We start from the raw sequence: 27,217 nt of genomic DNA on the forward strand, positions 1-27,217 counted from the left end.
CCTATTGTCTCTAGGTTTTAGTTTGCTATAAATACCCCTATGTAGTTCTTTAAAATTCAGATTTGAATATTGATTAAACCTTCTCTTAACTCTCTGATTTCTGCCTGCCTTCTATCTTTCTTTCCTTCAGCTTTTCTTATTCTTTTCTGTCCTATTGCTCTGAGTGTTAAAACTAACACACCCAAGGCTGTGCTACATCAATTGGTATTCAGAGCCTTTTGCTCCGCCGCTGTTACTTTGCTTCGTTGCCTCTACTAGTCGTCATGGCTCCCAACATCACCGTTGCCAATTTGGCAGACCAATTTCAGGAATTCAAGGCGAAAATTTCTACAAATGTCACCACTTTGGAAACTCAGTTCACCAAATTGATGGCTGCTCAAAAGACTGAATTTTCGTCCATGTCCACAGATATTGCCAAATTACAAGCTTCCGTGCCGCTGCTCGTCACCCACCTCTCAACCGTGACTCGTGAACCATCCTCCACATCTGCTGTCCTCTCTAGTTCGTGCACACCTTCTCTCCAGGCTGGTCTCCTTCCCAATCCATCTAAGGATTCCAAGTTTCAAGGCCACCTGGGCCTTCCATCATCTTCTGCGGGGACATCTCTGGTTCACTCTGAACCAAATTTTTCCGCAGGATCTGTACCTAAACTCCATTATACCCAACATACGATGGTTTCTCCTCTCGCGGATGCCATTATCCCACCCCGACCCCACGAACATCACGTCGTCCACCGCAACTTGGATTTTGAGATCGCCCGTCATGCCAAGCCTACTGCCCCTGACTTCGATGGTCGCGGGGATCCTACTATCTTTGTTGATTGGATATCGGCTATGGAAGATTATTTTGAATGGTACGACATGTCCGATGCACAACGGATCCGGTTCGCCAAACTTAAACTCGTAGGAGCCGCAAAACAGTACTGGAAGGCTACTGAGCATCATCTCCAACAACTGGGACAAACCCCTGTGATTTTATGGGATGAGATGAAATTGAAACTCCGGGAACAATACCTTCCATCTTTTTATCGTCACCAATTGTTAGATCAATTATGGACTCTTTCCCAGGGTACTTCAACAGTCCAAGACTATTATTCTCGCTTTGTGGAGCACAAATTGCGTTCTGCCCTACAAGAAGAGTTGGCAGTCACAGTTTCTCGTTTTATTCATGGCCTTCGGATTGATATCAAACGCGAGGTGAGTAGGTCACGTCCGGATGTATTAGAAGATGCCTATTGCCAAGCCTTGGAAGCTGAGGCCTATCTACGACCACAACGTCGTTACCCAGGATATCCTGGTCAGCCTACGACCACCAACCACGCCCGCACTACCACCCCGGGTCTGAAGACTGAATTTTCTGGACCATCTAATCCTACTGCGCCACCTACCAAAGGGCCGATCGTCTCTAATAATTCCCACATTGAATGTTTCCATTGCCATGCTAAAGGACATATTGCCTCTCGTTGTCCACAACGCACATTAACTATCAGCGCTAGCACAGACGACCATTGTGATATAGAGATTGTGGATCCTCTTGAGGGTGTGTATGACCCAGAAATTGACGATTGTTTTGAGGATGACATACTCAATCAGGTTTCTGTTATGCGTTGTATCTATTCTGCACCTGCATTGCCTGACTCCTGGAAACGCACTAGTATTTTCCATACCTACGTTCCATGCAATAACCAAACATGTAAACTGGTTATTGATAGTGGTAGTACCATGAACGTCATCTCCAAGTCTGCCGTTACTCGTCTCAATCTTAAGCCTGAACCACATCCCCACCCTTTTCACGTAGCTTGGGTTGATAAAACTAAACTCCCAGTCACTGAGCGGTGTCTTGTTTCCCTTAAGCTAGGGACCTGCGATGAAGACATTTATTTGGACCTACTGCCTATGAATGTTGCACATGTATTACTTGGCAGACCTTGGCTCTATGACCATCGCGTGCAGAATTGTGGTTGTGAAAACACATACACTTTTCAACATGAAGGCAAAAGTATTACGTTACGCCCAGCCAATCCTGCGATCAAACCTACCAAGACTAATATTACCACTTCCCCTCCATCGCAGACAGGCAAAGTGTCAGGTCCTCAGTTGGCTCTATTATCTTATGGCGAATTTGAGAAAGAAAGTTTGGAGACAGGAGTTGTATTTGCTCTCGTGATCAAAGAGATATCTGCGGCCCCTTCCTATCAACAACCTGAACCTCTACATCAACTCCTCAATGAATTCTCTGATGTCATGCCAGATGACCTCCCAAACGAGCTACCACCCATGAGAGACATTCAACATGCCATCGACCTTGTACCCGGATCACAACTTCCGAATCTTCCTCATTACCGCATGAACTCGTCTGAACGTGCCGAACTAAACACGCAAATTCAAGGTCTGTTGGATAAAGGATTTATTCGCCATAGCCTGAGCCCATGTGCTGTACCAGTGCTTCTTACTCCCAAAAAAGATGGCTCTTGGCGAATGTGTGTTGACAGTAGAGCTATTAATAAGATCACAGTTAAATATCGATTCCCTATTCCACGACTTGAGGATATGTTGGATGAGTTGGCAGGTTCCAAATGGTTTTCCAAGATTGACCTTCGTAGCGGTTACCATCAGATTCGTATTAGGGAAGGTGATGAATGGAAAACCGCATTCAAAACTCCTGATGGATTGTATGAGTGGCTTGTTATGCCATTTGGAATGTCTAACGCGCCTAGCACATTTATGCGCGTGATGACCCATGTTTTGCGTCCTTATATCGGAAAGTTTTTGGTTGTATACTTTGATGATATCCTTATCTACAGCCATTCAAAAGAGGACCATCTGCAACACCTCCGAACAATTTTTCATATGTTACGCCAGGAAAAGTTGTTTGTTAATTTGAAGAAGTGTTCTTTCCTTCAAGACCAAGTTTTATTTCTGGGATTCATTGTTTCCGCAGCTGGCATAAGTGCTGATCCTGACAAAGTTCACGCCATTGTAAATTGGCCGCTTCCTTCAACTTTAACCGAGACTCGAAGCTTTCATGGGTTAGCATCTTTTTACCGACGTTTTATCCCTAGTTTCAGTACTATAATGGCTCCTATCACAGACTGTATAAAGCAAGGTGAGTTTCGATGGACTCATGCGGCCACTCGAGCGTTTGAGGCATTAAAACAGAAAATGACAGAAGCACCTGTCCTACGCCATCCCGAGTTGACTAAGGTTTTTGAAGTAGCATGTGACGCATCTGGTGTTGGCATTGGGGGCGTCTTAAGTCAGGAAGGACATCCTGTTGCTTATTTTAGTGAGAAGCTTAATGAGGCAAAGCAAAAGTATTCGACTTACGACAAGGAATTCTATGCCATAGTCCGTGCACTACGTTATTGGCAATATTATCTGTTACCAAATGAGTTTGTCTTATATTCCGATCATCAAGCGTTAAGGTATCTCCATTCTCAACGTAACATCAGTAGCCGCCATATTAAGTGGACTGAGTATCTTCAGATTTTCACCTTTGTGATTCGACATCGTCCAGGAGTTGATAATAAGGTTGCTGATGCACTAAGCCGAGTAGGCGTTATCCTTCAATCATTGACTGCACAAGTTGTGGGTTTTGATAAAATCAAAACTGAGTATTCTTCTTGTCCAGATTTTGGTCTCATTTTTCAGGAAGTTACGGCTGGAAATCGTCGTGATCATGTTGATTTTCTGCTGCGGGATGGTTATCTCTTTCGTGGAACGCAGTTATGCATTCCCCGTACCTCTTTACGTGATTTCCTTGTGTGGGAATTACATGCTGGAGGTCTAGCTGGACATTTTGGTAAAGATAAGACCATTACTCTAGTTGCCGATCGATTTTATTGGCCTTCATTGAAGCGAGATGTTGCTCACATCCTAGCCCAATGTCGCACCTGTCAGCTTGCCAAGGCTAGAAAGCAAAATACTGGATTATACACTCCTTTGCCAATTCCGCATACCCCGTGGAAAGATTTAAGCATGGACTTTGTTCTTGGCCTTCCTAAAACGGCACGCGGCCATGATTCTATCCTGGTTGTCGTTGACAGATTCTCTAAAATGGCTCACTTTCTGCCTTGCTCTAAAGCTGCTGATGCTTCTTCCGTGGCCAAGTTATTTTTTAAAGAGGTCATTCGTCTGCATGGGCTTCCTGTTTCTATTGTTTCAGACCGTGATGTCAAGTTTGTTAGTTATTTTTGGAAGACCTTGTGGAAGCTCTTTGGTACTTCTTTAAAGTTTTCGTCTGCATTTCATCCTCAAACAGATGGTCAAACTGAAGTGGTTAATCGTAGTCTTGGAGATTTATTACGATGTTTAGTCGGTGATAAGCAGGGTAATTGGGACCTCATTCTTCCTGTAGCAGAATTTGCTTATAATAATTCTGCCAACCGAACTACAGGTAAAAGTCCTTTTGAAATTGTTTACGGTGTGATGCCACGTCCACCCATTGATCTTGCTCCCCTTCCTATTGATGCCCGTCCTTCGGAATCTGCAACTACCTTTGCTGAGCACATTCGTCGCCTACATGAGGAGGTTCGTCAGAAAATTTCTCTAAGTACGGACACATACCAACTTGCTGCCAATACTCATCGTCGCAGTCAAAACTTCCAAGAAGGTGATTATGTTATGGTTCGTGTTTGCCCTGAGCGATTTCCCAAACATTCTTTTAAGAAACTTCATGCTCGATCGATGGGTCCTTATCGTATCCTTCGCAAGTTGGGTGCCAATGCTTATTTGGTTGAACTTCCTTCTGATGTTCATATCAGTCCCATTTTTAACATATCTGATTTGTTTCCATACCGGGGTACTTTTACTCCTCCTGTTGCGACTGAAATAACCCATGCTATTGTTCCGCCTGCTGCTCCTCGCGTGCCTACTTCCCATGCTGCTCCTACGGATCAAATCTCACAAGTCTTAGATCATGAAGTGGTGGCTTCAGCCCTTGGGGGGTTTTCTCGTTTTTTGGTTCGTTGGGTGGGACGTCCGGATACAGATGCTACTTGGATTACTGAAGATGAGTTTCATCAGCATGATCCTTCTCTTCTCCGTCAAGTTCAAGATGATTTGGCAGCAGCTGAAGTTACTGATGCTCGTCCTCCTATTATTCATACCTACAGTCGGCGCCATCGTCGTTAAACTCGCCAGCGTCAAGTTCTTTCAACCGGAGGAGAATGATGCAGGATGCATAGGACCTACATTGTTTAGTTTCCTAATTTGTTTGTTAGTTTCCTTTATTCTTTAGTTTTCCAAATCCTAGTAGGATTTCTAAGTTTCCTATTTTATTAGGAATAGGATTTCTGTTTTAGCTGGGGATTTTAATCCTATTGTCTCTAGGTTTTAGTTTGCTATAAATACCCCTATGTAGTTCTTTAAAAGGCAGATTTGAATATTGATTAAACCTTCTCTTAACTCTCTGATTTCTGCCTGCCTTCTATCTTTCTTTCCTTCAGCTTTTCTTATTCTTTTCTGTCCTATTGCTCTGAGTGTTAAAACTAACACACCCAGGGCTGTGCTACATCATATTGTTTATGTTTATTTTGTACATGGCTCCAGGTATGTTTCTGGTTCTCTCATTCCTGCTAAATATGCATATGTTGGCCTATCAGTTGCAACAACTGAAGGATCCTGGCAAACAGAAAGCAAGGTAATTACTAACCATTCTTACCCTGCAAAACATGCATATATTGATCTTCCACTTTTGTTCTTGGCACAACCAATCTTAAGACTTCCTAACAGATTACAAGCTTGAGGCACAAGTAACCTTCCTAATTTGACATTTGAGATTTCAATTCTATGCAGGACTATCAGTTTTGGGTAGAAACAGATTACACCGGAAACTTCACCATCAAGAATGTTATCCCTGGAGTATATGGACTTCATGGCTGGATCCCTGGTTTCCCGGGTGATTACCTTGGCAAAGAACATATCACCATCTCCGCAGGTACTTTCTACAGCAGAAATTTCTGTGGATGAGGAGGCTATCTTCCATTCTTATAGGATTCCAGTTCAATGTCAAATCATGCAATACGAATAGCTAAACATATCAGCTTATGGTTGACTAGCACTCATCATGTAATGTCATATTTCATTGGTTTTCCAAAATTCCTCAGGATCACAAACACAACTTGGAAATCTGACCTATGTTCCCCCCAGAGATGGTCCAACTCTCTGGGAGATTGGCTCCCCTGATCGAACAGCCATAGGTTACTATGTTCCTGATGTGAACCCAATGTATGTCAACAAGCTGTTCCTTAACAGCCCTGAAAAGTAAGCAAACTCACCCCTTCCCTAAAAATGAAACTAAATTGAACTCTTATTTTTTGTTTGATGTTCACTTCACATTACAGGTTTAGACAATATGGCTTGTGGGACAGATACACTGATGTACACCCTCAATTTGACCAGACCTTCACAATAGGCAGCAGTAATCCAAAAAATGACTGGTTCTTTGCTAATGTAGACAGGTCTTTCCTTCTTTCCTTTACGCCATGAATAATGCATACATTGGTAATGCGCTCATCTTATTATTTGCAATACAAAACCAGAAACGTTGCCATCATTCAATAAAAGTAGCCTAAATCTTCATAGACCAAAATGCTTTCATTCAAATTTACTTGTATGAAATAAAGTACGTGCTTGATATAAATAATTTGACTTTTGCAGGAGGGGGGCAGATAATAAATACCTTCCAACAACATGGACAATCAAGTTCAACCTCAACCCTGTAACTACTGGCACATACAAGCTGAGACTGGCAATTGCTTCAGCAACCCGCTCGGACCTGAAAGTATGGATGGCAAAAGTTCAAGAGAAAAAAACTACTGAACTGTTTCAAAAGCCATAAAAATGAAAAACTTCTCACCTGATTTGGAAAACCAAAGCACTACAAGTCCTGAATAGTTTCTTTCAACAAATTGCATTTGTGTTTGTTCATGAACTTTTCTTAAGTAGCTAGTAATTGCTAGAATTCCCAATAATTAGAAATGCATAAACAACATGTCATTAAGTTTACTAATTTCGACAAGTTTACCCTTACTTCTGAGCTGCAGGCCCATGTTAATGATATGGATATAGAGCACCTGGTGTTTCAAGTTTTGAACTTGGGTACAGATAACACAGTTTGTCGACACGGAATTCATGGACTCTACCGGCTTTTCAGCTGTGATATTTCGTCATCATTTCTGGTTAAGGGAGATAACTCCATATTTCTTACACAAGCTAGGGGTGGTGATGCACTCTGTGGAGTTCTATATGACTATGTAAGACTGGAGGCTCCTGCAACCGCAGAGAGATCTGAATTATCAACATTGGCTTGATGACGGTGCCTCTATCAAACACAAAAGCGTTTCAAACCATTTTACACCAAGCTAGTGTTTCTCAAAGATGTTCTTCATAATACAGAAACCTTGTTAATAAAAGAAGCACATAAACCTTATCATTTCATTCTTTTTATGTTATTTAAGTTGTATATATTTATCTCCTACATTACCCATTTCTAGTAACGAAAACATGTTTTTTCTCTCACTTTTATGTGCTTCAGTTTCCTCCCCATTATTTATGTTGTAATAAGCATATTAAGTTATGAGAGGGGGGAATTAATTAGAAAATATATAAGTCATTGTTCATAACAAGAATCTGAAGATACTAAACAAAATACAAGCCATTCAGTTTGGGAGTTGCATTTTAAGTGAACTATTTCATCCACGAAACTTCATACAAAATGTAAACGCAACAATCCAACTTCCATATCATATTCATATGCAATCTATACTCAAAATACCATGCAAGGCATGCATGGCAGGATTGCCAGTCGGCCACAAGAGAAGGGTCGGTGCACACACGATAAACTCTATCATTTATGTCACCAAACTGACATCACTGGCTACAGATTGTCAAAAGCAAGCCGTAGTGATCACTAGGCAAAACAGGGAGCTCCAGCTTCTTGATCTCGGTCCTCACCTTTTTTTCCTTAATATAAGATAGACCTGGTATTGCATCCATCCCAATCAGTTCAATTTTACTCATTCTAAAATCATGCAGACTACACAAAAATCGATCTAGTCGCTTCTGCAGTTTCCGGTTGCCAGACAACATCATGTTGGACTTGGTATCATATGTCCATCCATTTTCCTCTGGTCTCAACTCTTCCCATGCGTCAATCCATTTGTTGGGTAAAGGAAAGTGACCATCCAACTTGTCATCCCAGTTCATGTCACCACAAAAAATCACATTTTGGTTCTTGTTTAAAAGGTTGAGGGCCTCCTTTGCCTGATCTACACGTTCTTTACTGTACATCTGATCCCAGTTTGGAGGGCCGGGGCAAGGACTTTCGAGATGGCTAGTGGCAACAACCAAATGTTTGTCCCCCGGGACTTCTACTTCAGCAACACAAAGTTCTCTCCCCATTGCAGAGTATCCAAAGGGCTTACAGCTGAAGGACTTCACTCGCAATTTGCTTAACTACATATTAATTCATCTGTCAGATGATATCATGCTTACTAAAAGATGCATTCATCTTATGAAATTAGCAAAACACTTTCTCAAACAACAAGACAAGCAAGAAACTTGTAGAAAAGTAGATACCATTCTCTGGCATTTGAAAATAAATCCCAGTACAAAAGAGATATCAAACATTCACCTGCATGCAAAAGTATGGTCTTGAATCTGCCATCTGGTTCGAAACTGAGCTTTGATACATTTTCCACCAGCCAGATTGCCGAAAGATGTCATATATATTCGGGGTGACCTCCTGGAGGACAAAAGTGGTCATCAGATAAAAGAAGTGTAAAAGGCTAAATATAATGATATTTCCAGTTAAGAGTGTGAGGAAACCTGAAAGCAAATGAGATCTGGGCAGTGCTGTTGGATAAGGTCACCAAGAGCTTTCATTCTCTTGTGCACTTCTAGATCTTCTCGGAACCAGACATTGTAACTCAGAATTTTCAATGTCGTCAAACCCACACCAGAAGACCCAAAACTAGTTCCCTCTGTAAATATTTAACTTATTCATAGTGACAAACCCCATGAGGTTCACAGAGTGCGAATCATGAACAGATGAAGAATTAAAATACATAATAACTAACTCAACTACAGAATCTTCCAAGTCAATACAGGCATAAGAAGTAGAACTTTAAGTCCATCTCCAGCATCTCTGAAATATGATACTACTGCTTAGCTATTTTGGCGTAAATCTAATAGAAAAGGTGCTCCAACAGACAAGCTAAACATTAAGCTAAAGGATTATGAAATTTTCAGTTACCTAGTGCTCTCATCTCCCTCTCGCCAAAGCTTCTGTTTTCTTCTTGATGATTAAAGATGATTAAAGCAACAAAACATTTCTTACACAAAATCAATTGCTCTGTAGTTTATTGCGAATGGATTTTGCCGCTGCTTCTTGAAATTGGTAGCTTGAAATCTAAATTCCTTTAGTTCAATTGAAATGAAGAAGAGGATAAGGGGAATCTATTGCAGACTCAAAAGTAAATTAAGAATTTTAGATGAAAATCAAAGATGAGTTTATGCCTACCAGGTCCACCTGATAAGTTGGAGAAGAATTTAGCGATTCTTACTGAGTTGGTGGCTTTGAGAATATACACACACTAAGCATTACATTTAGAAATGGGAGTTCTCAACTTCCAGTGACCTTTGTTCAAAAAACAAATGGTCAGCATGAGAATAGAACGGCTGTTGTAGTAATTGGAATGGGTCATTGATAAAAGGTCAAATCTTGAAGCGTCTACTCTCGCTTTCCTCAGCAGTATACTAACACTCGTTCCACCTATATTCACAGAATAAAGCTAGCCCCATACAGATTACACAACGACCCATCACCCATGTATTCAATAGCAAAGAAGAAAATTTGCGAAAAGAAAATTAGCAATCGATTAGGAAGAAAAGTTCACACCTTTATCAGTTCAAGCATGAAACAAATCAAACCCAAGAAAAAAAAAACGCAGATTATGGAATCTAAACGTACCCGAGACATTCATTCCCTTATCGGGCACCTTGACCCCTCCAGACACATCGAAATTGGAAGAACCCGATACAGAAGTCCGTTTATCGGACGACTTGACCTCTCGAACCACATTGAAACTGGAAGAACCCGATACAGTCGTCAACTTATCGGACGCCTTGACCTCTCGAACCACATTGAAACTGGAAGAACCCTGATTAACCTCAACTGGGTCTTCAACCCTCTTCCTCTTGCAACGCTGCAGGGGCAAGAAAACAGAGCCTACCGAAGAATCGAGGTCTCCACCATCAAGCCCCGTATCGGTTAAATCCTCAAAACTCGAGAGGGACGAGATTGAAGCCCTGGTGTCACAGACTTCACAGTTAGAGTTCTTGTAAGCGTTCAAGAAAGTGCAGGCCTTGCATGGCCATTTTGGAATAGAAGAAGATGCTGGTGATGGGGGTGGTGATGATGATGATGGTGATAAGCAGATTTGGCAAGTGGGTTTTTGAGATGGGGTTGGGGGGTTGACAAAGGTGCATTTTTTGCATGCCCAAGACATTTGTACGGTCAGAGTATAACAGGTTTTTCTAGGGTTTATTATGGGACGGTGGAGAAGATGACTTGGGAAAGTTAGCGAAGCTGCTGTACTGAACAACTTTATCGCCATAAACTTTTGGAGGGCATTGTTAGGAACGAAAACCCAATTTTGAAAACTAGCGCTCGCTTTTTGGTATTTTTGTTGTTCTACTCTTCTGGTTCCATGATCTTTACATATCCTCTGTAACTGTTCTATGCTGGACTACCGTACGGACTACTTAAAGAATGTCAAACGACGCAAATAATGAAGTCGTTCATTAGTCAACGACACTAGTTAATTAAAATTACAGAGGAATATAGTAAAACTAAATAAAGCTTAAAGAATAACGTCAGCGGGGATAGCTCAGTTGGGAGAGCGTCAGACTGAAGATCTGAAGGTCGCGTGTTCGATCCACGCTCACCGCAAGAATATAATTTTTATATTCACTTTGTTTCTTTTTGGTTAATAGCAGTCCTGTATATTCGTTTCGTTTTCGTTTTCGTTTTCGATCCTCTGCTTTTGGAAAACTACTGTGAGTTAACAAAAAGCTATTTCAGTAAGTGGCTCAACAACAAACAACCACCCATTAAGCTCAGAAATAGCCAGCCATTGGTTGGGAAAGCAGGATAGCACTCTCACCATCTAGTTTGCAATTATTTAACCTAATCAGATGGATGGTGTGAAGAACTATTAATGTACAGTACATGAAATTCAACTTTTCCCTTTTTTCTTTTTCCCTTTGTTCTTTTTGTGTGTCTGTGTATTTCATAATCTAACAGACAACCAAATAAAGCATCTACAAAAACATAACAAGCAACCCTATACAAATTACTGTTTACCAGGAAATTCAAAACACACTTGTACATTGGAAAAAAATTATTTTATTTCTACCTCAGCAAGGAGTCACAAAAGGAATGAATAACAAAGTAGAGAAAATTACAAGAAAAAATACAGATAATATCCCACTGATGGCACTTATTCTGTTGCTGCTCAAGGCAATGAATCTTAATCTGTCTGCTCCACTACTTGAATGGGTCGAGTTCACCACCTGCCTTGTTTTATTAATCACCTTCTTACTGCACTCAAAACAAAACCAAATATCCCTTGTTACGTAAGAACAATGCAAACTAGCTTCATTGTATCCAAGACCAACAACAATGGTTATTACTTTTTACATTGCAATAGTATGTAGCAACAAAAGTAAGTAAGTCTCTCAAGCTTTACCTTCCAGGAAATATACAGCTCCCGTGACCTGTAATGCATTCCCACCAAAAAAAGAAGAAAAAGAGCTGTTCAGTACAGAAAATTACCAAGAAGAAGTGCACAAAATTACAAAGTACGTGGAGCCCGTTTGGCCCAAAGCAATATATAGCATATCTAAAGGTCACATATATTTCTAGTACAATTTTGTTTGCAAGACTACAACAACAAAGAGACATCTTTACGAAGGCAATCTTAGCCTTGGTCTCGAATCTATTGAAGTGTTCTACCACCATTATTGGGCTAAAGGAAAATCATTGAATGAAAGGGCACAAACAAAAATATCCAAGCATGGGAGAACCATAATAGAGAAGTAGCACTTACTTGGGTCTGTGGTGGTAATGGTGGCTACACCCTTGAAATCACAAGACCCAGCAGCCCTTCCTTCCTTCTGGTAATAGCTATCAAACGCATATGAAGCATGGCTTTTCACATTATTAGGAGAGTAACAATCCTGCCCTGGCTGGATCTCTGAGCAATTGGATCGCCCCGGTCCACATGCCCAATCCAATGCCGCCTGCAAAATCTTTGAGTCTACTCCATCCATGGCAATGCAATAGGTCTGGTTTGTTGTATCATTAGCCAAAAAAGACCCACTTCCTGATACATGTAGCAAATACACCGCACTCGAATTCCCATAAAACAGGCCCCAATTGGCCTCGGATACCGGCGGAGACCTTAAATCTTCGTTGAACAATTCATAAATGTACACACTTGAAGTGGTCTCAGGGTGTAAAGGGGTGCCACTACGATCAAAAACATGCTTAATAAGATTTGAATTGTATGTATCCGCATTGTCAATAGTAGCAAAAGGCTCTTTAGAATCAGCCTTTGAAGGCCAACCACTCTCAGTAACAAGAACCACAACATCAGTGATATTGAGGTTCTTCATGGAAAAATAAGCAGCATCAATCATAGCATCTAACACATTGGTATAGTGAAGCAAAGTATTGGGATCCACCATTTCTTTGGAGGGTGTTAAAGGCTTGAAAAGGGCATTGTCAAGAGGCACCACACCTTTGTTCTGCATAAACACGTAATAAGGGTAAAGATTCATCATCAGAGGCGACCCTGTCTTGGACAAGAACTGAAGCAATGGAAGCACAATTTGCGTCCAGCTTTGGTTGAAGAAAGCCTGAGATGGTGGAAACGGGTCGAGAATTATCGAGGCGGCGTGAGGAGTAGAAATCTTGACATGGGTATGCAAATTTGCAGCCACTAAAGCACTGTAAAGCGACTGAATTGCTGGAAGAAGCAGAGGAGCTGAAGAGGGCACTGTGGTCAGGACCTCATCGCCAACCGCAATGCCTGTTATGAGCGTTTCTGGGTAGTATGCGACGACGTTTCGACCGACCCAAGAAGCAGCAGTGGTGTTGGAGGACCCAATGGCGAGAATCTGATTATTGGGGACACTGATAATGACTCGGATCTTGGTTTTGGCCAAGGCTTTGAGAATGTCAGGGTCCGCATCGTAGAGGCGTATGTGGTTGATCTGCTGGACTTGGAGGAACGAAACGAGGTCTGAGGGAGATAGAAGATTCGAAACGTCTGTGCCTATGTTCACTCCCACGAATGGCTCTTTGTCTTGGTCTTGATTTTGCTGCTGCTTTGTGGTTGTCAAAATGGGTGAAGAAGAGGTAGCTGAAAACCCATCAACAAAATGTTAGAAAGAGTAAAGGGTGTTGCTTGCTTTCTTCATTTTGAAGCAAGCATGGGTTAAAGTGATTACCTTGAGACGCTGTGAAGAGTAAAGTGGAGATAAAGAAGAAGCAGAAGTAGATGGTTGAAAGTGAGAGGTTAGTGATTGTCATTGGAGAGGAGCTTGAGCTTGGCTTCCTCATCCTCTGTTTCTGGTTCAGCTACAGATCCTTGCATTATCCTCTCAAAGCTTCCTCCTTTTTGTGGTTTATTTCTTTCTTCTGGGTTTTAGTTGTTGACCCAAGAGATGTCAGTGTGTGAATGAAGAAAAAGAAGGCAGTGATGAAATGAAAGAGGGGAAGTCAGTCAGAGGAGAGAGTAGTTCTGAATTTTTGTAGAGAGATTGCGAGGTGAAGGAAAGGAATTCACTAAAATGGCCTTGTGTGCCGACAATAAATTAGAAAGACTTAAAGAGGGTAGTTGCAACTTTTATTTGATTCTTTTCCCTAAATTAGTTGAGTTGGGTGCCCTCGAGGAAAATAGTTGAGAAGAAAAGGACATACTTGAAAACAAAAGGACTTTCTAGAGCTGTACTGTAGGGTTGCCACTTGCCAGTTGAGAGTTGAGAGTTGAGAAGACAATATAAATAAAGTAAAAAGAATATAAAACGTGGGTTGGGTTTTGGTTCTTGCTTACCTCTGTAGTCTCTACCTTTGGAATGGTTTTTTGAATTACAGGCTGGCCTTCTGGCTTCTGTGTCAAGAGTGAATTGGACATTTGGTTACATCACTTGGAATTTGATTCAGGCAAGGAAAATAACAAAAAAGATTAAATGGAACAATGCAGTGGTGTGCTGTTAAAATTAGTGTTAAATCATTTGTCTGTGTAGATGTAGAGAGAAGGGAAAGAAAGACATTGCCAGCCAAAAATGGATTGGAAGCACGAGCAACCACGAGAAACAAAACAAAATAATACAGACACGGCAGTATCTACGGTTCACCAGTGAGTCACGAGCTTATACAGCTGAGGTCTCAGGTGGGTCACCAAAACAAATTTTTCTTGTTTTTTTAATCTCTACTTTAAATTAGCATGATGCGGCATTCGTCATTAGAGAACATTCTAAATCATTTCTAACCAGTTCATAAACTATCCAACATTAATCTGATATCTTCTGATGCCTTGCTGCCGACATTGCCGTTGAGCATCTTTGACAAAAGGGATTTTATGATAAAGCTTAAGCTTTATACGTACTGTGAATGAAATGGAAAGTAAATCTTGTTCAACCAACAGATTCTGGGTTTTCTTTCTCAACTGTAACTTGGAAAGCTATGAATATATAAATATATGAAAATGGTTAGAACTTAGAGCGCACAACACAAGACTATTGACATCTTCTAGTTTCTCTGTCTTCAGACAGACAGCTAATGAAAAGTTGGTTTTTTATGGATTAAATAATTGAAGAAACAGGACTGGAGGAGAGACATGTTTTCTAGAAGAGAGGACAGGATAAAAAATCTCATATCAAAGTTAGATCGCAATCTTTAACTAAGAGTAGTGGTCATACAAACAAAATACTATATTTATAAACAAAATACTATATTTATAATAAGTTTATCCAGCTCTTTACCATTACATTTGGACTTGGTTTGAGATGGCTATATGTGCGAGTATCACAGCTCAGGTGCTTAGCTGTATCTTCTGCACAAGATTGACATGTTGAATTTCTGGGAAATACCATGCTGCAGAATGGGGAAGAGTGTTCTGAGAAATTCATAATTTTCAGTCACGAGAACAGATTAAGCAACTAGGAGAAAGAAAACTGCTCAGTACATCCAGCAATCTGATACAGGAAACAAACAATAAAACCTACGTTTCCCATTTCCAAAATCAGATATCTCATTGTGGGCAATCTCTAACCAACAACAAAACATAAAATAAAAAATAAAAAATAAAAAATAAAAAATAAAAAATTCAAAAGCCCTACGATGTCCCATAAGGAACTTTGACTAAGGTGAGAATACACTCTACCTAACGATTCAGAAATATTCATAGAGAAACATCAATACATTTCCAAAAACAGAGACTCTAGGCAAAATCAGTGCAATTTATCCAGCTGGTTTGCCAACGAATGTTGACTTCACCTTTTAGGTATGGAGATGAATGGGAGCTTGGGGACTTCGATTCTCTAATACCTTGACTACTTTCTTTAAACATTTCAAAAGTCCGGTTACCGGAGGGCATTGATGAAAGCCATCAATGAATCAACATCCCTCTTCTCTGATGGGTACTTGATTGGCCGAGAAGAGTGTTTGGGGAAGAAAAGTATCGTGGGGAAGCTTCCAAGCTGCAGTTCGTTCTGGGCAAACTCCTTCTGCTCACCATCTGCTCTGAACTTTCCTACTTTCACACCACTTCCTGCCAACTTGTCAGCCAGCTCAATGTATGATCCTTCCATTGCCTGGCAGAATTGGCACCATGGTGCATAGAGCACTACAATCCATGGTTCGTGCCGGTTCTCTAGCCTTGCCAAATTTTCTATTCCAGTCCGGCTTAAGGTAACTAAATTTTGGGAAGTAAAGATATCAGTTTCAGTGGCAGTGCCATTTGAATGTGCAGCCCCATTACCATTAGATTGGTTTCCCTCTTCCTGTTTAATGTTGCCTTTGTGAAGACCACATTCCTTAGCCTTGGCATCCTCCCACCACCACCTTCCTTCTCTTTCATGTTGCCCTGGTAGGACTGACCTTGTGCATGGCTCACAACCAATTGAGATGTACCCCTTCGAGTGCAGTGAATTCACGGGCACATTCATGGCACGAAGGAAGTCCCATATGTCACGACCTTCAACATTTGCTACTGGGTTCCACTTCACCAGGCTCCCAATCCCACCATCCAGTCCCTCAAAAACAGGGTCGACCTGGACAACCGGAATTTCAGACCTAGTACCTGGAGATTGATCTTTCCTTTGGCCGGTGATCCAGGCACGTAGCCCCTTAAGGGCCCTCCTCAGAGGTCTCACCTTCCTCACGCGGCAGCACTCCTGGTGCCCATCCTCGTAGAAAGAGAACAGCCCTTTGCTCCTTACTAATGCCTGAACTTCAACAGCATCTGGAAACATGTATTCAATGCGGATGCCATAGTGCTTCTCAACTGTGTCAAAGAATTGATATGTTTCTGGGTTCAGCCTCCCAGTATCCAAGCTGAAAACCCTATAGGGCCTACCAGTTAAATGTGCATACTCAATCAAAGCAACATCCTCAGCTCCACTGCCAAAACAGAGGTTTTTTGTTACTAACGAAAATAAAATGGCTACTATTCGAGGCCACATTTTAAGCAATCATCAAAAGGCATATACCATGGCAAACTTCTCTCAACTAGCTCAACACATCATAAAAGCTTAATTTCCAGTAACAATATATTGGAAAATCACAACCACCGTCTCAAGGAAAGTGAATACTACAACATAGCCGACAGGTGACTCAGTTTAAATTCTCTATTGTTATTTACTATCAGCTAGAGTGCTAGATCTTATCAGCAATCCCACCTAAATCTAGATGACAAATGACTATTGCCATAGTTATTTTGATATAGTCAAGTCTATAAATGGACACTTACTAGATTCATATTGAGATGAGTACATCTACATCATGACCCCGCATTGCACATGCATTAATGTAAGTTCGGGATTTTTTTATTTTTTTATTTTTGGTAAAGGATCATATATGGGAAAAATGATTCTTAGGCGGAGGTTTATTGACAATACATTATTACTTTCAAAAACGTTCCGCCCTTAATATACAGTTTTCTGATCACCATAACTTATTGAACACTCTTAATATTTAAGGATATTCCCATATCTTTCATGCAATTGCCACACTCAACTACAGCTACCAAATAAGGTATTCTTTGATTGCACACAGCCACATAATGCGCTTCAAATGTTTAAGCCCAGGTTTAGAAAATAACAACTAACCCAACAGAATGTTCCTCATTAAGTTTTTCAATTATCAATTTTACAAATAATCATCAAAATTAAGTAGTAAAGGGAAAACAAAATTGGAGAGAGAGGACCACCTGAAAGCAATGGCAATGTCGTTGCCGAATTTCTCAAGGGCCTTGTCCATAATTTCAAGAGGGGAAGCATTCTCAAGCCCTTTAGCTAATTGCGTAAAATCCTCTGCCTCTACTTTCTCAACTGCCTCTGCAAAATTCACCAATTTTCAGCCAAACCCACAACAAATGAATTCCCTGAAATTCTCCAAAAATATAACAAATTTCAAATCTTTACCAGGAGCAACGATGGTTGCTGCAAGAGGCACTATTGACTCGTTCCGTTTAGACTGCGCATTTACGGGCTTCACCGAGCTCCGTCTTTGAGAAAATGTTACAGCTTGGCTTTGAATTTGGCCGAGGGCTCGATCAAACACCCGAAAATAACCAACTGGTGGAGCTGCACATTCAAAAATGGGAACCCTAACATGTAATTACATCCCAAATTGAAAGAAAACTAACTAACTTGTCCAGATTTCTCAATTCTGAGTCCAGTCAAAAATGAAAAAGAAAAGCGAATGAAAGGTTTTTACCTTTGAGGTCAAAGGAGGGAGTGGATGGAGAGAAGGTCCGGCCAGAGATCGAAGTAGAAGAAGAAGCAACAGCGAGAGCCATTAACGAATAATTGAGATGAAATTTCTTCTCTGTTTTGCTCTGTGATTTATTCAAATCTCCTGTTTGTGTGTGGAATTGAAGATTAGCAGGTTGTGTTATGTTTATATAAAGAGGCTATTAAAGGGGCGGCCTTTGAGGTTCATTGAACCTGGACGTTTTATCGTACAGGCAACTGGGCATGGTAAGTTGGTCTTCCGGTTACGTGGCCGCTTACGATTCGAGGCTTGAATCTAAAGGAGCAGTCATCGCTGTCGTCACGCGGTGTGGGGCCCAGCCCAAGAGAGACCCTGAAGGTGAGAGGTGAAGGGACAGAAGAGGAGAGGAGAGAGACTTTTCTCCTGGTCCATTTTCTCAGATTCTTCTGGTCTTTTCGCTTTAGTTTCTGGCCAAATGAAAATCTACATTTTTATTTTTATTTTTATTTTTTGGCCTTTTACAACAAATTATTTGTTAATTTCTTCATCATCTGCCCAAAGATGATTGGTGATGGACATGGACCTCACCTTACGGTTGGTTACCCTTTGCCGCCCTCTCAATTTTCATACAGCCAATTCTTTATGGTTCATATTAAAACAAAAATCTCTGGTTATACGAGAAATTTCTTCGATAAGTCTAAGAGCAACTCCACCTATTTGCCCTTAGCTATGGCAAGGGTGGAGCTAGGGCAGCCACTATTTACGTAAATAGTGGTTGCCCTTGCAAATAGTAATTTCTATTTCCACCCGTTGCCCTGGCTAAGGGCAATTACTATTTTAATGAAAATAATTAATTTCGGTAATATTTTCAGATAAGATTTTCAGGTTCCTACGTGTCAACACTATTCATAATCAGATAAAATTTCCGGATAAGATTTTTGGATTCAAATTTCGGATGAATTTCAAAGTTCAAATTTCAGATAAATTTTTGGGTTCAAATTTCGAATGAATTTTTGGGTTCAAAAATATGAAATCAAAATGATAGATGAAAAAGAGGAAAATGTTGTGTAAAAAGAGTGAATAATAGTAGAAGTATAATAAAATGTAAGAGTATTGGTGTTGAAAGTGAAGGGTATTGATAGGTATTTATAGAAAAAAAATATCATATTTTTTAAGAATTTTTTACGATTTTTTTTCATATTTTTTTCCCCCAAAAAAGCCTCAGCCGTTAGATTAATTTGGAGAAGCAGATCGGAAGGCTGGGGAGGCGACACGTGGCAGCGTACCGTTGGAGCTGGCGTTGTGTTGACGTCAACGCGCGCTGGTTCAAATTTTTTTATCGTTGGCGCGTGCATTGCACGCGTCAATGGTAAAAAAATTTGAAACGCACTAGCTGACGTCAGTGTGACACGAGTGCTGACGTCAGCAAACGCGAGTTGGACCTGGGGCTGGTTTCGCCTTCGGGCTGGCCCGAGTTGGTGGGTCCCACACCACCCCCGGGCCTGGGCTGCACGCTGGAGCGACTTTTTTTTTTTTTTCTGCCCTCGCCTCGGGCTGGGCTCCTTCGCTGGAGCCGCTCTAATGTGAGCTATACAAAAGATTTATATGACAAATTTTTTAATATAAAATACAAAATAGTAAACCCTAACTCATTTTGTTCTAATAACATTGTGTGAGGCAAGAAATTTGTAGGTAGAGTGGTTAATTGCATCCGAAATTCAATGTTCGGATCCTCCCCTAATATCACTTGTACAAATTGCATTACTTAAGAAGTTTTGGAATTACATGAAGAGGCATAAATTTTTTTTTTATTATATAAAAATACGTATAGTGGACAATAAAAAGTAGTAATTGGTTTGGTAGGTAGCTCCAAATCTATAGCTTTTATTTAAATATGGAAAATATAGAAACCACCCGTGACACACACCCCCTCTCCCATTTTTGAATCTTTTGTCCTAAAATAAATAAATAATTATTTGATAGCATGCATCATGGTAGCTTTTATTTAAATATGGAAAATATGGAACCCCCTCCCCTCCCATTTTGGAATCTTTTGTCCTGAAATAATTAAGGAATTATTTGATGGCATGCATCATGGTGGGTTGATGGTATATTCTATTATTCTATTAGAGTGGGTGCAATAATCATGGCTGACAACATCGTATGGTATTTTTTGAAGGGCAGACGACAGAAAGTTTTTGTGCTGTTTCGTGCGAAACATCCGCCAATACCGTGCCGTTTTGTGTCTAATACATATGATTTAGCCTTGATGTAACTTTTGAATGTATTACTTTAATTTAATTCAATTACCGTTGTAGACAAAGATAAAGCAAACAATGATTGTGCAAAATTATTATTATTATTTTTTTAATAACCTTTTAAATTTAGTAATAGGTGGTAAAGTAATGCAATTGACATGAAAACAACCTAATCAATCATGTAGATTTAATTGATAATATTGTTTTTTAATAATTTTATAAAAACCTTTATTATTTTAAACAATCTATATTTAATTATTTAATTAATCATATATCTGGGTATTGAATTGGAAGTAAAATTTGAAAATAAAACAAGAATCGTTGAATGGAGGAGGATGAAGGAAAGGAGGGAATTTTGACTTTGGTAAGTGGCTTGTGGCTGACTGGCTGCTACTAACTTGGAATGGTATGCGCCGACGCGGGTCCGCTCTAATAATTTTAGGTGGGCATCAAATAAGCGCCAGCCGGCGGCCACAGCCAACAACTTTAACCCTTTTTTTTTTTTCTAATAGAAAAGGCGATAGTATATCAGTGGTGTACTACTCATTGTATTAATCATTGAGTTACTTACACGCAGGAGAGAAGCATGTGTCTTTCCCCCTTCTTGAGAGTCTGAAAAATATTTCCATGGTTGTATGGTTTGTTGGTCGATATGCAATTAGTCTAATTGTGGTTGGACAAAGAAATACATGGTTCATAGTATATATGAATGAAGGGATCAATTTAAGCGTTTGGATAGTAATGAAAATTATATAATTATAGGAGTGAATGGAAAAGAAAGACTCTAGGAGAGAAGAGTAAGTGATTTGGAAGTGATTCGGTGTAACAAGTGAGTTTCTTACTAATATATAACTACGATGGCTAGGTTGGGCTAGGCTCGCTAGGCTTGCTAGGAGGTCTAGGCGGGCGGGCTAGGAGGGCGCTGAGCCTAGAAAAAAAAACGCCATTTTAGAATCTCCAAGGTCAGGGAAGAGATCACGATGGTGCTATGAGCGAGAGACAGAAAGATGAGGATTGAAGAAGAAGTCTGAGCGAGAGAGAGGGGCTGGAAGATGGCTCTTGTTAGAGTTAGGGTTGGAGAAGGAAAATTGCATTTATATGTTGAAGAAAAAAAACAAAACAAAAGAAGAGATGGGCCCCCGTTACTTCCTCTAGGCGTTAGACCCATGCGTGCAGCCCGGCTAGTGCTTTTAGACTCCGGAAACTTCATTTTGAGACATCATATATCTGGAGGAATCTTTTGGGAAAGCTTTGATTATCCCTGTGATACTTTCTTGCCTGAAATGATGATAGGATTCGACAAAGGAGGAGCTTAGAAGAGCAATATTTGGGCATCCTGAGGACAATGCTGGTGTTGAGAAATGCTCTTTTAACTGTTACTCTAAGCAGGTGGTGGATGGGCTGGTTATGGAGATGAAGCAGCAGCCAAGGAAAATAATGGTGAACTTGGGTTTGGCATTTTTATTTGTTCTGGTACTTTGGTTCTGTGTCAAGCATACAATCCATTCAATTCAGGAAATTAAACGCCAAGAACTGTAAATCTGTAATAACTGCTCATGCATGCATATGAAAAATGCATGAATTGAATAAAAGGGCTTGACCATTGGAAGGTTATCCGTAATTCCTTTACTTACATTTCATTGTAAAATTTGATTTACCAGTTAAAAATTGTTATTATGTTCTAAATGTTGTTTCATATGTTTGATAATTTTCCCAAAAGTAATTTTATACTAAATTGTTTCAATCATAACTTAAAAGTTCATAAGACTGGTGCAAATGGGATCAGCATCCAGCATGAGAAGCAGATACATGCCATAAGTTTAGGTTAAACATAACTGAAAGTCTAGTTGGATATCATGGTAAAACTAGGTCTTATCAAAGACAATATTCTGGTAACACCAGCAACTCAACTTAATTGCTTTCTTCATTTGGGAACCCCAACCTGAAAGCCACCCACTTGTCATCACTAACGGGATCAGGAAATTCTGTGTAAACTCTAACCCTGTTGCACAGCGAGTAACTCCTCACCCCTGTACCTTTCCCAACATTTGTGACAGCAGGAAGATTGGGTTGTATAAATGCTGGAGAGGAAGGGCTTTCTTCAGTTGAAGGGAGCATCGATTCAGAGCATGCAGAAGGATTTCCGGTTTATGAAAATACTTCTTCAACCAACCAAGGCCTTCATTGAAATACCAAATAGAGAGGATAGGATGTAGGGTCCAATTTTCCAAGACAGACAGGAATACTACTAGTAGTTGGGTTTGGTCCAGCACCTCTTGGCTCTCTTAGAATGACGGAGAGTTCGGTTAAACTTGAATTGGAATTTGGAATTTGGATTTGGATGGAGGAGGACATGAGATGACCCCATGATCCAAATCAACTTAACTTGAAAAACTTGCAAAATACAAATACATATTACTACTCACAAATAATAAAAAGTAGAGCTAGTATGGTAATTCGCAACACTTGTTCCCCATTTTTATGTGATTTGGGTTCTATTATAATATTGCCTTCTATATCTATAATCTGTAGTGGAACAAAAACTTTATGTGAAATACAAGGAACAACAAAAATATTGAAACAAATGGATATCTATACACACCAATTTTTGATAGAGGGATTGCGTTAAAGGAGTAAACAAGGTTGTGGTGGATTAGGCAAGTTTGCCGACAAAGTGCCCCCGTCCCCTTACACCAAGTTTGAATTCCACTCCCGTACATTATGAATCGAAACAGTTTATCCCAGAAATCCATTTATAGCATTTCAAGACAAGCCCATTTGTTTGTACATTGGACCATTTGATTGATATTAGGAACAGTCTAGAGTCTCGACCTCCCATCAATTGAGTAGTTATCAGCTGAGCTAAGCAACATTAGTTATAGTGCCTCCTTCATGCCGTGCACCGCGTCGGCGATCAAGTATAGGGAGGCTCTGGGGATCCTTTCAAGTGCTTTAGTAGGTGCTGGTTGACAATGACGATTTTCTCAAGGAACTGCAGAGCAGCAAGAAAGAATAACAGCATCAACCCCCAGCATTGCCTACGGTTGCGTTGTTTGTCTATATTATTATTAATAGGACATGCTACTTTGTTTATCTGTTAATCTAGGGTGGGCTGTTTAACGGACGTTCACATCATTAATTTCTCCAGATCCACCTTGTTTTTTTTAGTGCTTAGCGAAAAGAACATTATCTTATCATCACTTACGGGATTGTTTTTTTTTTTTCCTTTTCCTCCACTGACAAAAGTGTGAACTTGAAAGCAATCCTTCTTTCGACCAAAAGTACTAAGATGCCCACGTGCACAAAAATATGCCCACAAATGATTCGCGGCTGCCCATATGTTTCCAACAGCCTCCAAAAAGTGTCTCATTGCGAACCACAACTTTTATAGCTTTGTTTGTGACAGAGCGCCCTCAATCTTTTAAAAGTTGCACACATGATGTGGTCCATTTAGGGGTGACAATACTATTTCCGTTTTTGTGCATATGTTTTGTCTAGTCTCGGCTTTTTTCTTCGATAAAAATGTTTGTCATACATTATAATATTTGTATTTCACCTTAAATTACTATTCTACTCAATTACATCTACTCAATTACATTTGATGGAAGAATAAAATTCAACTCAACTACATAATATTTGTATTTCACCTTAAATTACTATTCTACTCAATTACATTTGATGGAAGAATAAAATTCAACTCAACTACATGGTTATATTATATTAAATAATTTTGTTAGTCAAAAGTTAATAATAACATCTCGATCCAAGCATGACCGATGATTTATAAAAGTTGGGAATCTTTGTATCCGCTCTTAATTTTTTCTCAAAATCTTACCTGATTAAGATGGGACCCGACCAGATAAGAATTTCTCCAATTCCTAATTAATATTAAGAATACTCTAGATCTCCCATCAATTGCCATACATACCGTATGATCTGATCAACATAACCTATGGTCCTTATGGAATATCCTAGAAAGGTAAAGTTTCAAACTTTACATTAGTGCAACACCATTAATTGATTAACCCAATGGGGCAATGGCTGTTTTTTTCTACTACTATGTATTGTGCCTTAAACAAAGCCCGAAACAAAAACGTGCACGTTACGAACAAAAAAAATTACTTCAATCCCAACGACGTGGACAGATCTTTGTGCTGCCACGCAGCATCTTCAATATCCGTTGAAGACATACAGAGACAACCAGGTGTCAAATCGTCGGATAAAATGCCCACATCCGGCGAGCTAAAGGAACAGAGATATTGATTTCACGAGTAACAGGCATCTCTGATTGGTCAAGCTGGTGGTTTGAATTTGATAAATAATATAAATAAAGCTCCACGGAATTATTTAAAGCACAAGCACACTGAGTCACTGCACTCCGTACGCGAAAATGTCCGAGGCAGAGGCAAAATCAGCTGCTCCAAGCGCTGAGCTTTTGGAATGGCCGAAGAAGGACAACCGTCGCCTCCTTCACGCCGTGTACCGCGTCGGAGATCTCGATCGCACGATCAAGTACGCTCCTTTACGACATTGTTCATACTGATCTGTGATCACTGATCAATTTCCATGGTTTTCAATTTTAATTTTTTAATTTTTGGAAAAAATTCAGGTTTTACACGGAGGCTCTAGGGATGAAGCTGTTGAGGAAGAGGGATATTCCTGAAGAGAAATACTCGAATGCATTTCTGGGATTTGGGCCTGAAGAGTCTCACTTCGTGGTCGAGTTGACCTACAATTATGGCGTGTCTTCTTATGATATCGGGACTGGTTTTGGACATTTCGCCATTGCTACTCCCGATGTAAGTTTTCAGAGGAATTGGGTTTTGGGTGCTGGGAATTGGGATTTTGTTCTTGTTGTTTCTGAATTTTTATAATGGGTGGGTGGAATTGTTTGTAGGTTAAAAAGCTAGTTGAAGAGGTTCGTGCCAAAGGTGGTAATGTGACGAGGGAGCCTGGTCCTGTGAAAGGTGGGAACAGCATCATTGCCTTTGTGAAGGACCCAGATGGTTACACATTTGAGATCATTCAGCGACCTTCCACCCCTGAGCCACTTTGTCAAGTAATGCTCCGCGTTGGTGATCTTGAACGCTCAATCAAGTTCTATGAAAAGGTAATTAATTTAACCCTTCTATAGGAAATTGGGAATACAAAAATGTCAACTTGATCTGGGTTATCAAGGAATTTTACCATTAGCCATGTTTTATGTGGCAATTTCAGTAGGGTTGATAGACACTAGGATTTGAAGTCTCCTATTACATTATATTAGCATGGAAAGGCTTCAGCTTTGTCCTTGTTTGAAACCAAGTGATTGTGTTCATCAAATCCATTGTCATGATCTGTTTCTTAATATTGTCCTACTTCTTGGCTTCCCTTGTGTGCAGGCTTTGGGCTTGAAGCTATTAAGGACGATTGAGAGGCCTGAATACAAGGTGACTAATCCTCTCCTCACTAAGCATTATGATTATGTTAGCAGCGTGTATATGAGTGGGCCTTATTGAATCTTTCCCATTTCTCTTGTTTCATACTTTTGTTTGCAGTACAACATAGCCATCCTGGGATATGCAGAGGAAGACCAGACAACCATTTTGGAGTTGACTTATAACTATGGTGTGACTGAATACACCAAGGGAAACGCATATGCGCAGGTTATTTAATATGTTTATTTGTCCTCCTCTCTTTTAGAATCTTTTGCAACTTCAATTTTTTTACTCTAAGAAGCTGTTAATTCTGATTCCACGTTCCCGATCCTTTGTCGTCCACATCAGATTGCTATTGGTACTGATGATGTCTACAAAAGTGCTGAGGTTGTCAACTTGGTTACACAAGAACTTGGAGGAAAGATAACCAGGCAACCTGGACCAATTCCCGGACTTAACACCAAGATCACTTCTTTTCTGGATCCAGATGGCTGGAAAACTGTGAGTTTTGTTCGCTATTTGGCGCTTAACTTTCTCTCAGAAATAGTTTGATTTTGTAGATGCTGTCTAAATTGCATCCACCATTGTCTTATTAGTAACATCTCATATAACGTAGTCACATGAGGAACACCGAAGTGCAAAGATGACAGAGAACACAATTAATATGTCAGATCCTCTGTTATTTTTTAGGGTTTTTTTTATGGCATCTGTTTGGCCCTTTATAGATAAAACAACTACAATGTCAATTTATGTATTCTTTTGGGGAGAGAAGTTATATGTAACTGAGCCGTAGCTGAAAATATTGAAGGCCCCAGCATCTTTTCAAGTGCTCTAGCAGTTATTATTTATCACAATCATCACATAATGTCTCCTCCTTCTCCTAATATATCTAACATGTTGTGGTTCTGACTTTTGTCCGCGTAGGTGCTGGTTGACAATGAGGATTTTCTCAAGGAACTGCAGTAAGCAAGAATATAACCGCATGAAGTCAAAGTATCTGTGGATAGTCCATGTCATATGAATAAGATATTCCACATGCTGTATTAGCAACCAGGCATTGCCTGTCTCAGTATGGTTGCGGATGTTACTTTGTTTGTCAATTTTAAGAGGACATGGTACTTTGTTTGTCTATTTTAGTAGGACATGGTACTTCGACTATCTGTTTTAATATGGTTGTCAAAGTAAATCTGTCTGTTTAACGTGGTTGTACTATGGTAATGGTGGTAACCGAGGTTGACATCATTGTGAAAATTTTATGATCGTGTCGGTTTAGTAAAGTGATTTTGGAGTATTAGCAGAGGCCATGAACTAAATCAATATTATTTGATGGGGATGCAAGTAAGTTTATTAAGAGCATAAAAGTAAACATTATGAAGCAGGAGAATGCCCTCAAATCCTTGGAGCCAAGAAAGTCATTTTTGGGATGCTCATTCATATCCTCGATTTATATACCCCATGGGCTATTGCTCTTCTGACACGTCCATAAAGGACGATAAATTTTGTAGTGGGCAGCCCTAGCAGAAGAAAATTTGTGTT

General features: G+C 40.0%; 5 protein-coding genes and 1 non-coding gene across 6 annotated transcripts; 3 read left to right on the top strand and 3 right to left on the bottom strand.

Moving 5' to 3' along the window:
• Positions 1-263: 263 nt before the first annotated feature.
• LOC117624133 lies at positions 264-7,312 on the top strand. Its single transcript, XM_034355271.1, has 7 exons — positions 264-5,116; positions 5,550-5,640; positions 5,796-5,937; positions 6,107-6,227; positions 6,344-6,460; positions 6,660-6,783; positions 7,046-7,312. The coding sequence occupies exons 1-7, from the start codon at positions 264-266 to the stop codon at positions 7,310-7,312; spliced, it is 5,715 nt and encodes a 1,904-aa protein (XP_034211162.1).
• Positions 7,313-7,575: 263 nt separating this feature from the next.
• LOC117623991 lies at positions 7,576-10,704 on the bottom strand. Its single transcript, XM_034355076.1, has 4 exons — positions 9,973-10,704; positions 8,829-8,983; positions 8,635-8,745; positions 7,576-8,456 (listed from the first exon to the last, which is right to left on the bottom strand). The coding sequence occupies exons 1-4, from the start codon at positions 10,616-10,618 to the stop codon at positions 7,872-7,874; spliced, it is 1,497 nt and encodes a 498-aa protein (XP_034210967.1). The 5' UTR covers positions 10,619-10,704; the 3' UTR covers positions 7,576-7,871.
• Positions 10,705-10,880: 176 nt separating this feature from the next.
• Positions 10,881-10,953, top strand: TRNAF-GAA. Its single transcript has one exon. It is a non-coding gene; the product is annotated as a tRNA-Phe (tRNA).
• Positions 10,954-11,329: 376 nt separating this feature from the next.
• Positions 11,330-14,023, bottom strand: LOC117624009 (glucan endo-1,3-beta-glucosidase 1). The gene is made up of 4 exons (XM_034355112.1): positions 13,518-14,023; positions 12,113-13,429; positions 11,753-11,780; positions 11,330-11,604 (listed from the first exon to the last, which is right to left on the bottom strand). The coding sequence occupies exons 1-4, from the start codon at positions 13,627-13,629 to the stop codon at positions 11,421-11,423; spliced, it is 1,641 nt and encodes a 546-aa protein (XP_034211003.1). The 5' UTR covers positions 13,630-14,023; the 3' UTR covers positions 11,330-11,420.
• A 1,140-nt stretch (positions 14,024-15,163) lies between these two features.
• LOC117624010 (5'-adenylylsulfate reductase 3, chloroplastic-like) lies at positions 15,164-18,200 on the bottom strand. The gene is made up of 4 exons (XM_034355113.1): positions 18,010-18,200; positions 17,715-17,876; positions 17,501-17,627; positions 15,164-16,692 (listed from the first exon to the last, which is right to left on the bottom strand). The coding sequence occupies exons 1-4, from the start codon at positions 18,089-18,091 to the stop codon at positions 15,654-15,656; spliced, it is 1,410 nt and encodes a 469-aa protein (XP_034211004.1). The 5' UTR covers positions 18,092-18,200; the 3' UTR covers positions 15,164-15,653.
• Positions 18,201-24,451: 6,251 nt separating this feature from the next.
• Positions 24,452-26,972, top strand: LOC117626428 (lactoylglutathione lyase GLX1). Its single transcript, XM_034358120.1, has 7 exons — positions 24,452-24,776; positions 24,874-25,063; positions 25,162-25,374; positions 25,646-25,693; positions 25,802-25,909; positions 26,030-26,182; positions 26,606-26,972. The coding sequence occupies exons 1-7, from the start codon at positions 24,655-24,657 to the stop codon at positions 26,645-26,647; spliced, it is 876 nt and encodes a 291-aa protein (XP_034214011.1). The 5' UTR covers positions 24,452-24,654; the 3' UTR covers positions 26,648-26,972.
• Positions 26,973-27,217: the final 245 nt, after the last annotated feature.

This window comes from Prunus dulcis, chromosome 4 (assembly GCF_902201215.1).
Source record: "Prunus dulcis chromosome 4, ALMONDv2, whole genome shotgun sequence".
NCBI classification, from domain to species: domain Eukaryota; kingdom Viridiplantae; phylum Streptophyta; class Magnoliopsida; order Rosales; family Rosaceae; genus Prunus; species Prunus dulcis.

Coding starts and splice junctions, on each gene's coding strand:
- LOC117624133 (XM_034355271.1), top strand. CDS start 264: ATGGCTCCCAACATCACCGTTGCCAATTTGGCAGACCAATTTCAGGAA. Junction 5,938..6,106: donor ACATATCACCATCTCCGCAG/GTACTTTCTACA, acceptor AAAATTCCTCAG/GATCACAAACACAACTTGGA. Junction 6,461..6,659: donor TTCTTTGCTAATGTAGACAG/GTCTTTCCTTCT, acceptor TGACTTTTGCAG/GAGGGGGGCAGATAATAAAT.
- LOC117623991 (XM_034355076.1), bottom strand. CDS start 10,618: ATGGCGATAAAGTTGTTCAGTACAGCAGCTTCGCTAACTTTCCCAAGT. Junction 8,984..9,972: donor TAAGGGAATGAATGTCTCGG/GTACGTTTAGAT, acceptor AAATATTTACAG/AGGGAACTAGTTTTGGGTCT. Junction 8,457..8,634: donor GACCATACTTTTGCATGCAG/GTGAATGTTTGA, acceptor ATTAATATGTAG/TTAAGCAAATTGCGAGTGAA.
- LOC117624009 (XM_034355112.1), bottom strand. CDS start 13,629: ATGAGGAAGCCAAGCTCAAGCTCCTCTCCAATGACAATCACTAACCTC. Junction 13,430..13,517: donor ACTCTTCACAGCGTCTCAAG/GTAATCACTTTA, acceptor ATGGGTTTTCAG/CTACCTCTTCTTCACCCATT. Junction 11,781..12,112: donor CATTACCACCACAGACCCAA/GTAAGTGCTACT, acceptor AATGCATTACAG/GTCACGGGAGCTGTATATTT.
- LOC117624010 (XM_034355113.1), bottom strand. CDS start 18,091: ATGGCTCTCGCTGTTGCTTCTTCTTCTACTTCGATCTCTGGCCGGACC. Junction 17,628..17,714: donor AGCAACCATCGTTGCTCCTG/GTAAAGATTTGA, acceptor TGAATTTTGCAG/AGGCAGTTGAGAAAGTAGAG. Junction 16,693..17,500: donor GACATTGCCATTGCTTTCAG/GTGGTCCTCTCT, acceptor CTGTTTTGGCAG/TGGAGCTGAGGATGTTGCTT.
- LOC117626428 (XM_034358120.1), top strand. CDS start 24,655: ATGTCCGAGGCAGAGGCAAAATCAGCTGCTCCAAGCGCTGAGCTTTTG. Junction 25,375..25,645: donor CAATCAAGTTCTATGAAAAG/GTAATTAATTTA, acceptor CCTTGTGTGCAG/GCTTTGGGCTTGAAGCTATT. Junction 25,694..25,801: donor TTGAGAGGCCTGAATACAAG/GTGACTAATCCT, acceptor TTTTGTTTGCAG/TACAACATAGCCATCCTGGG.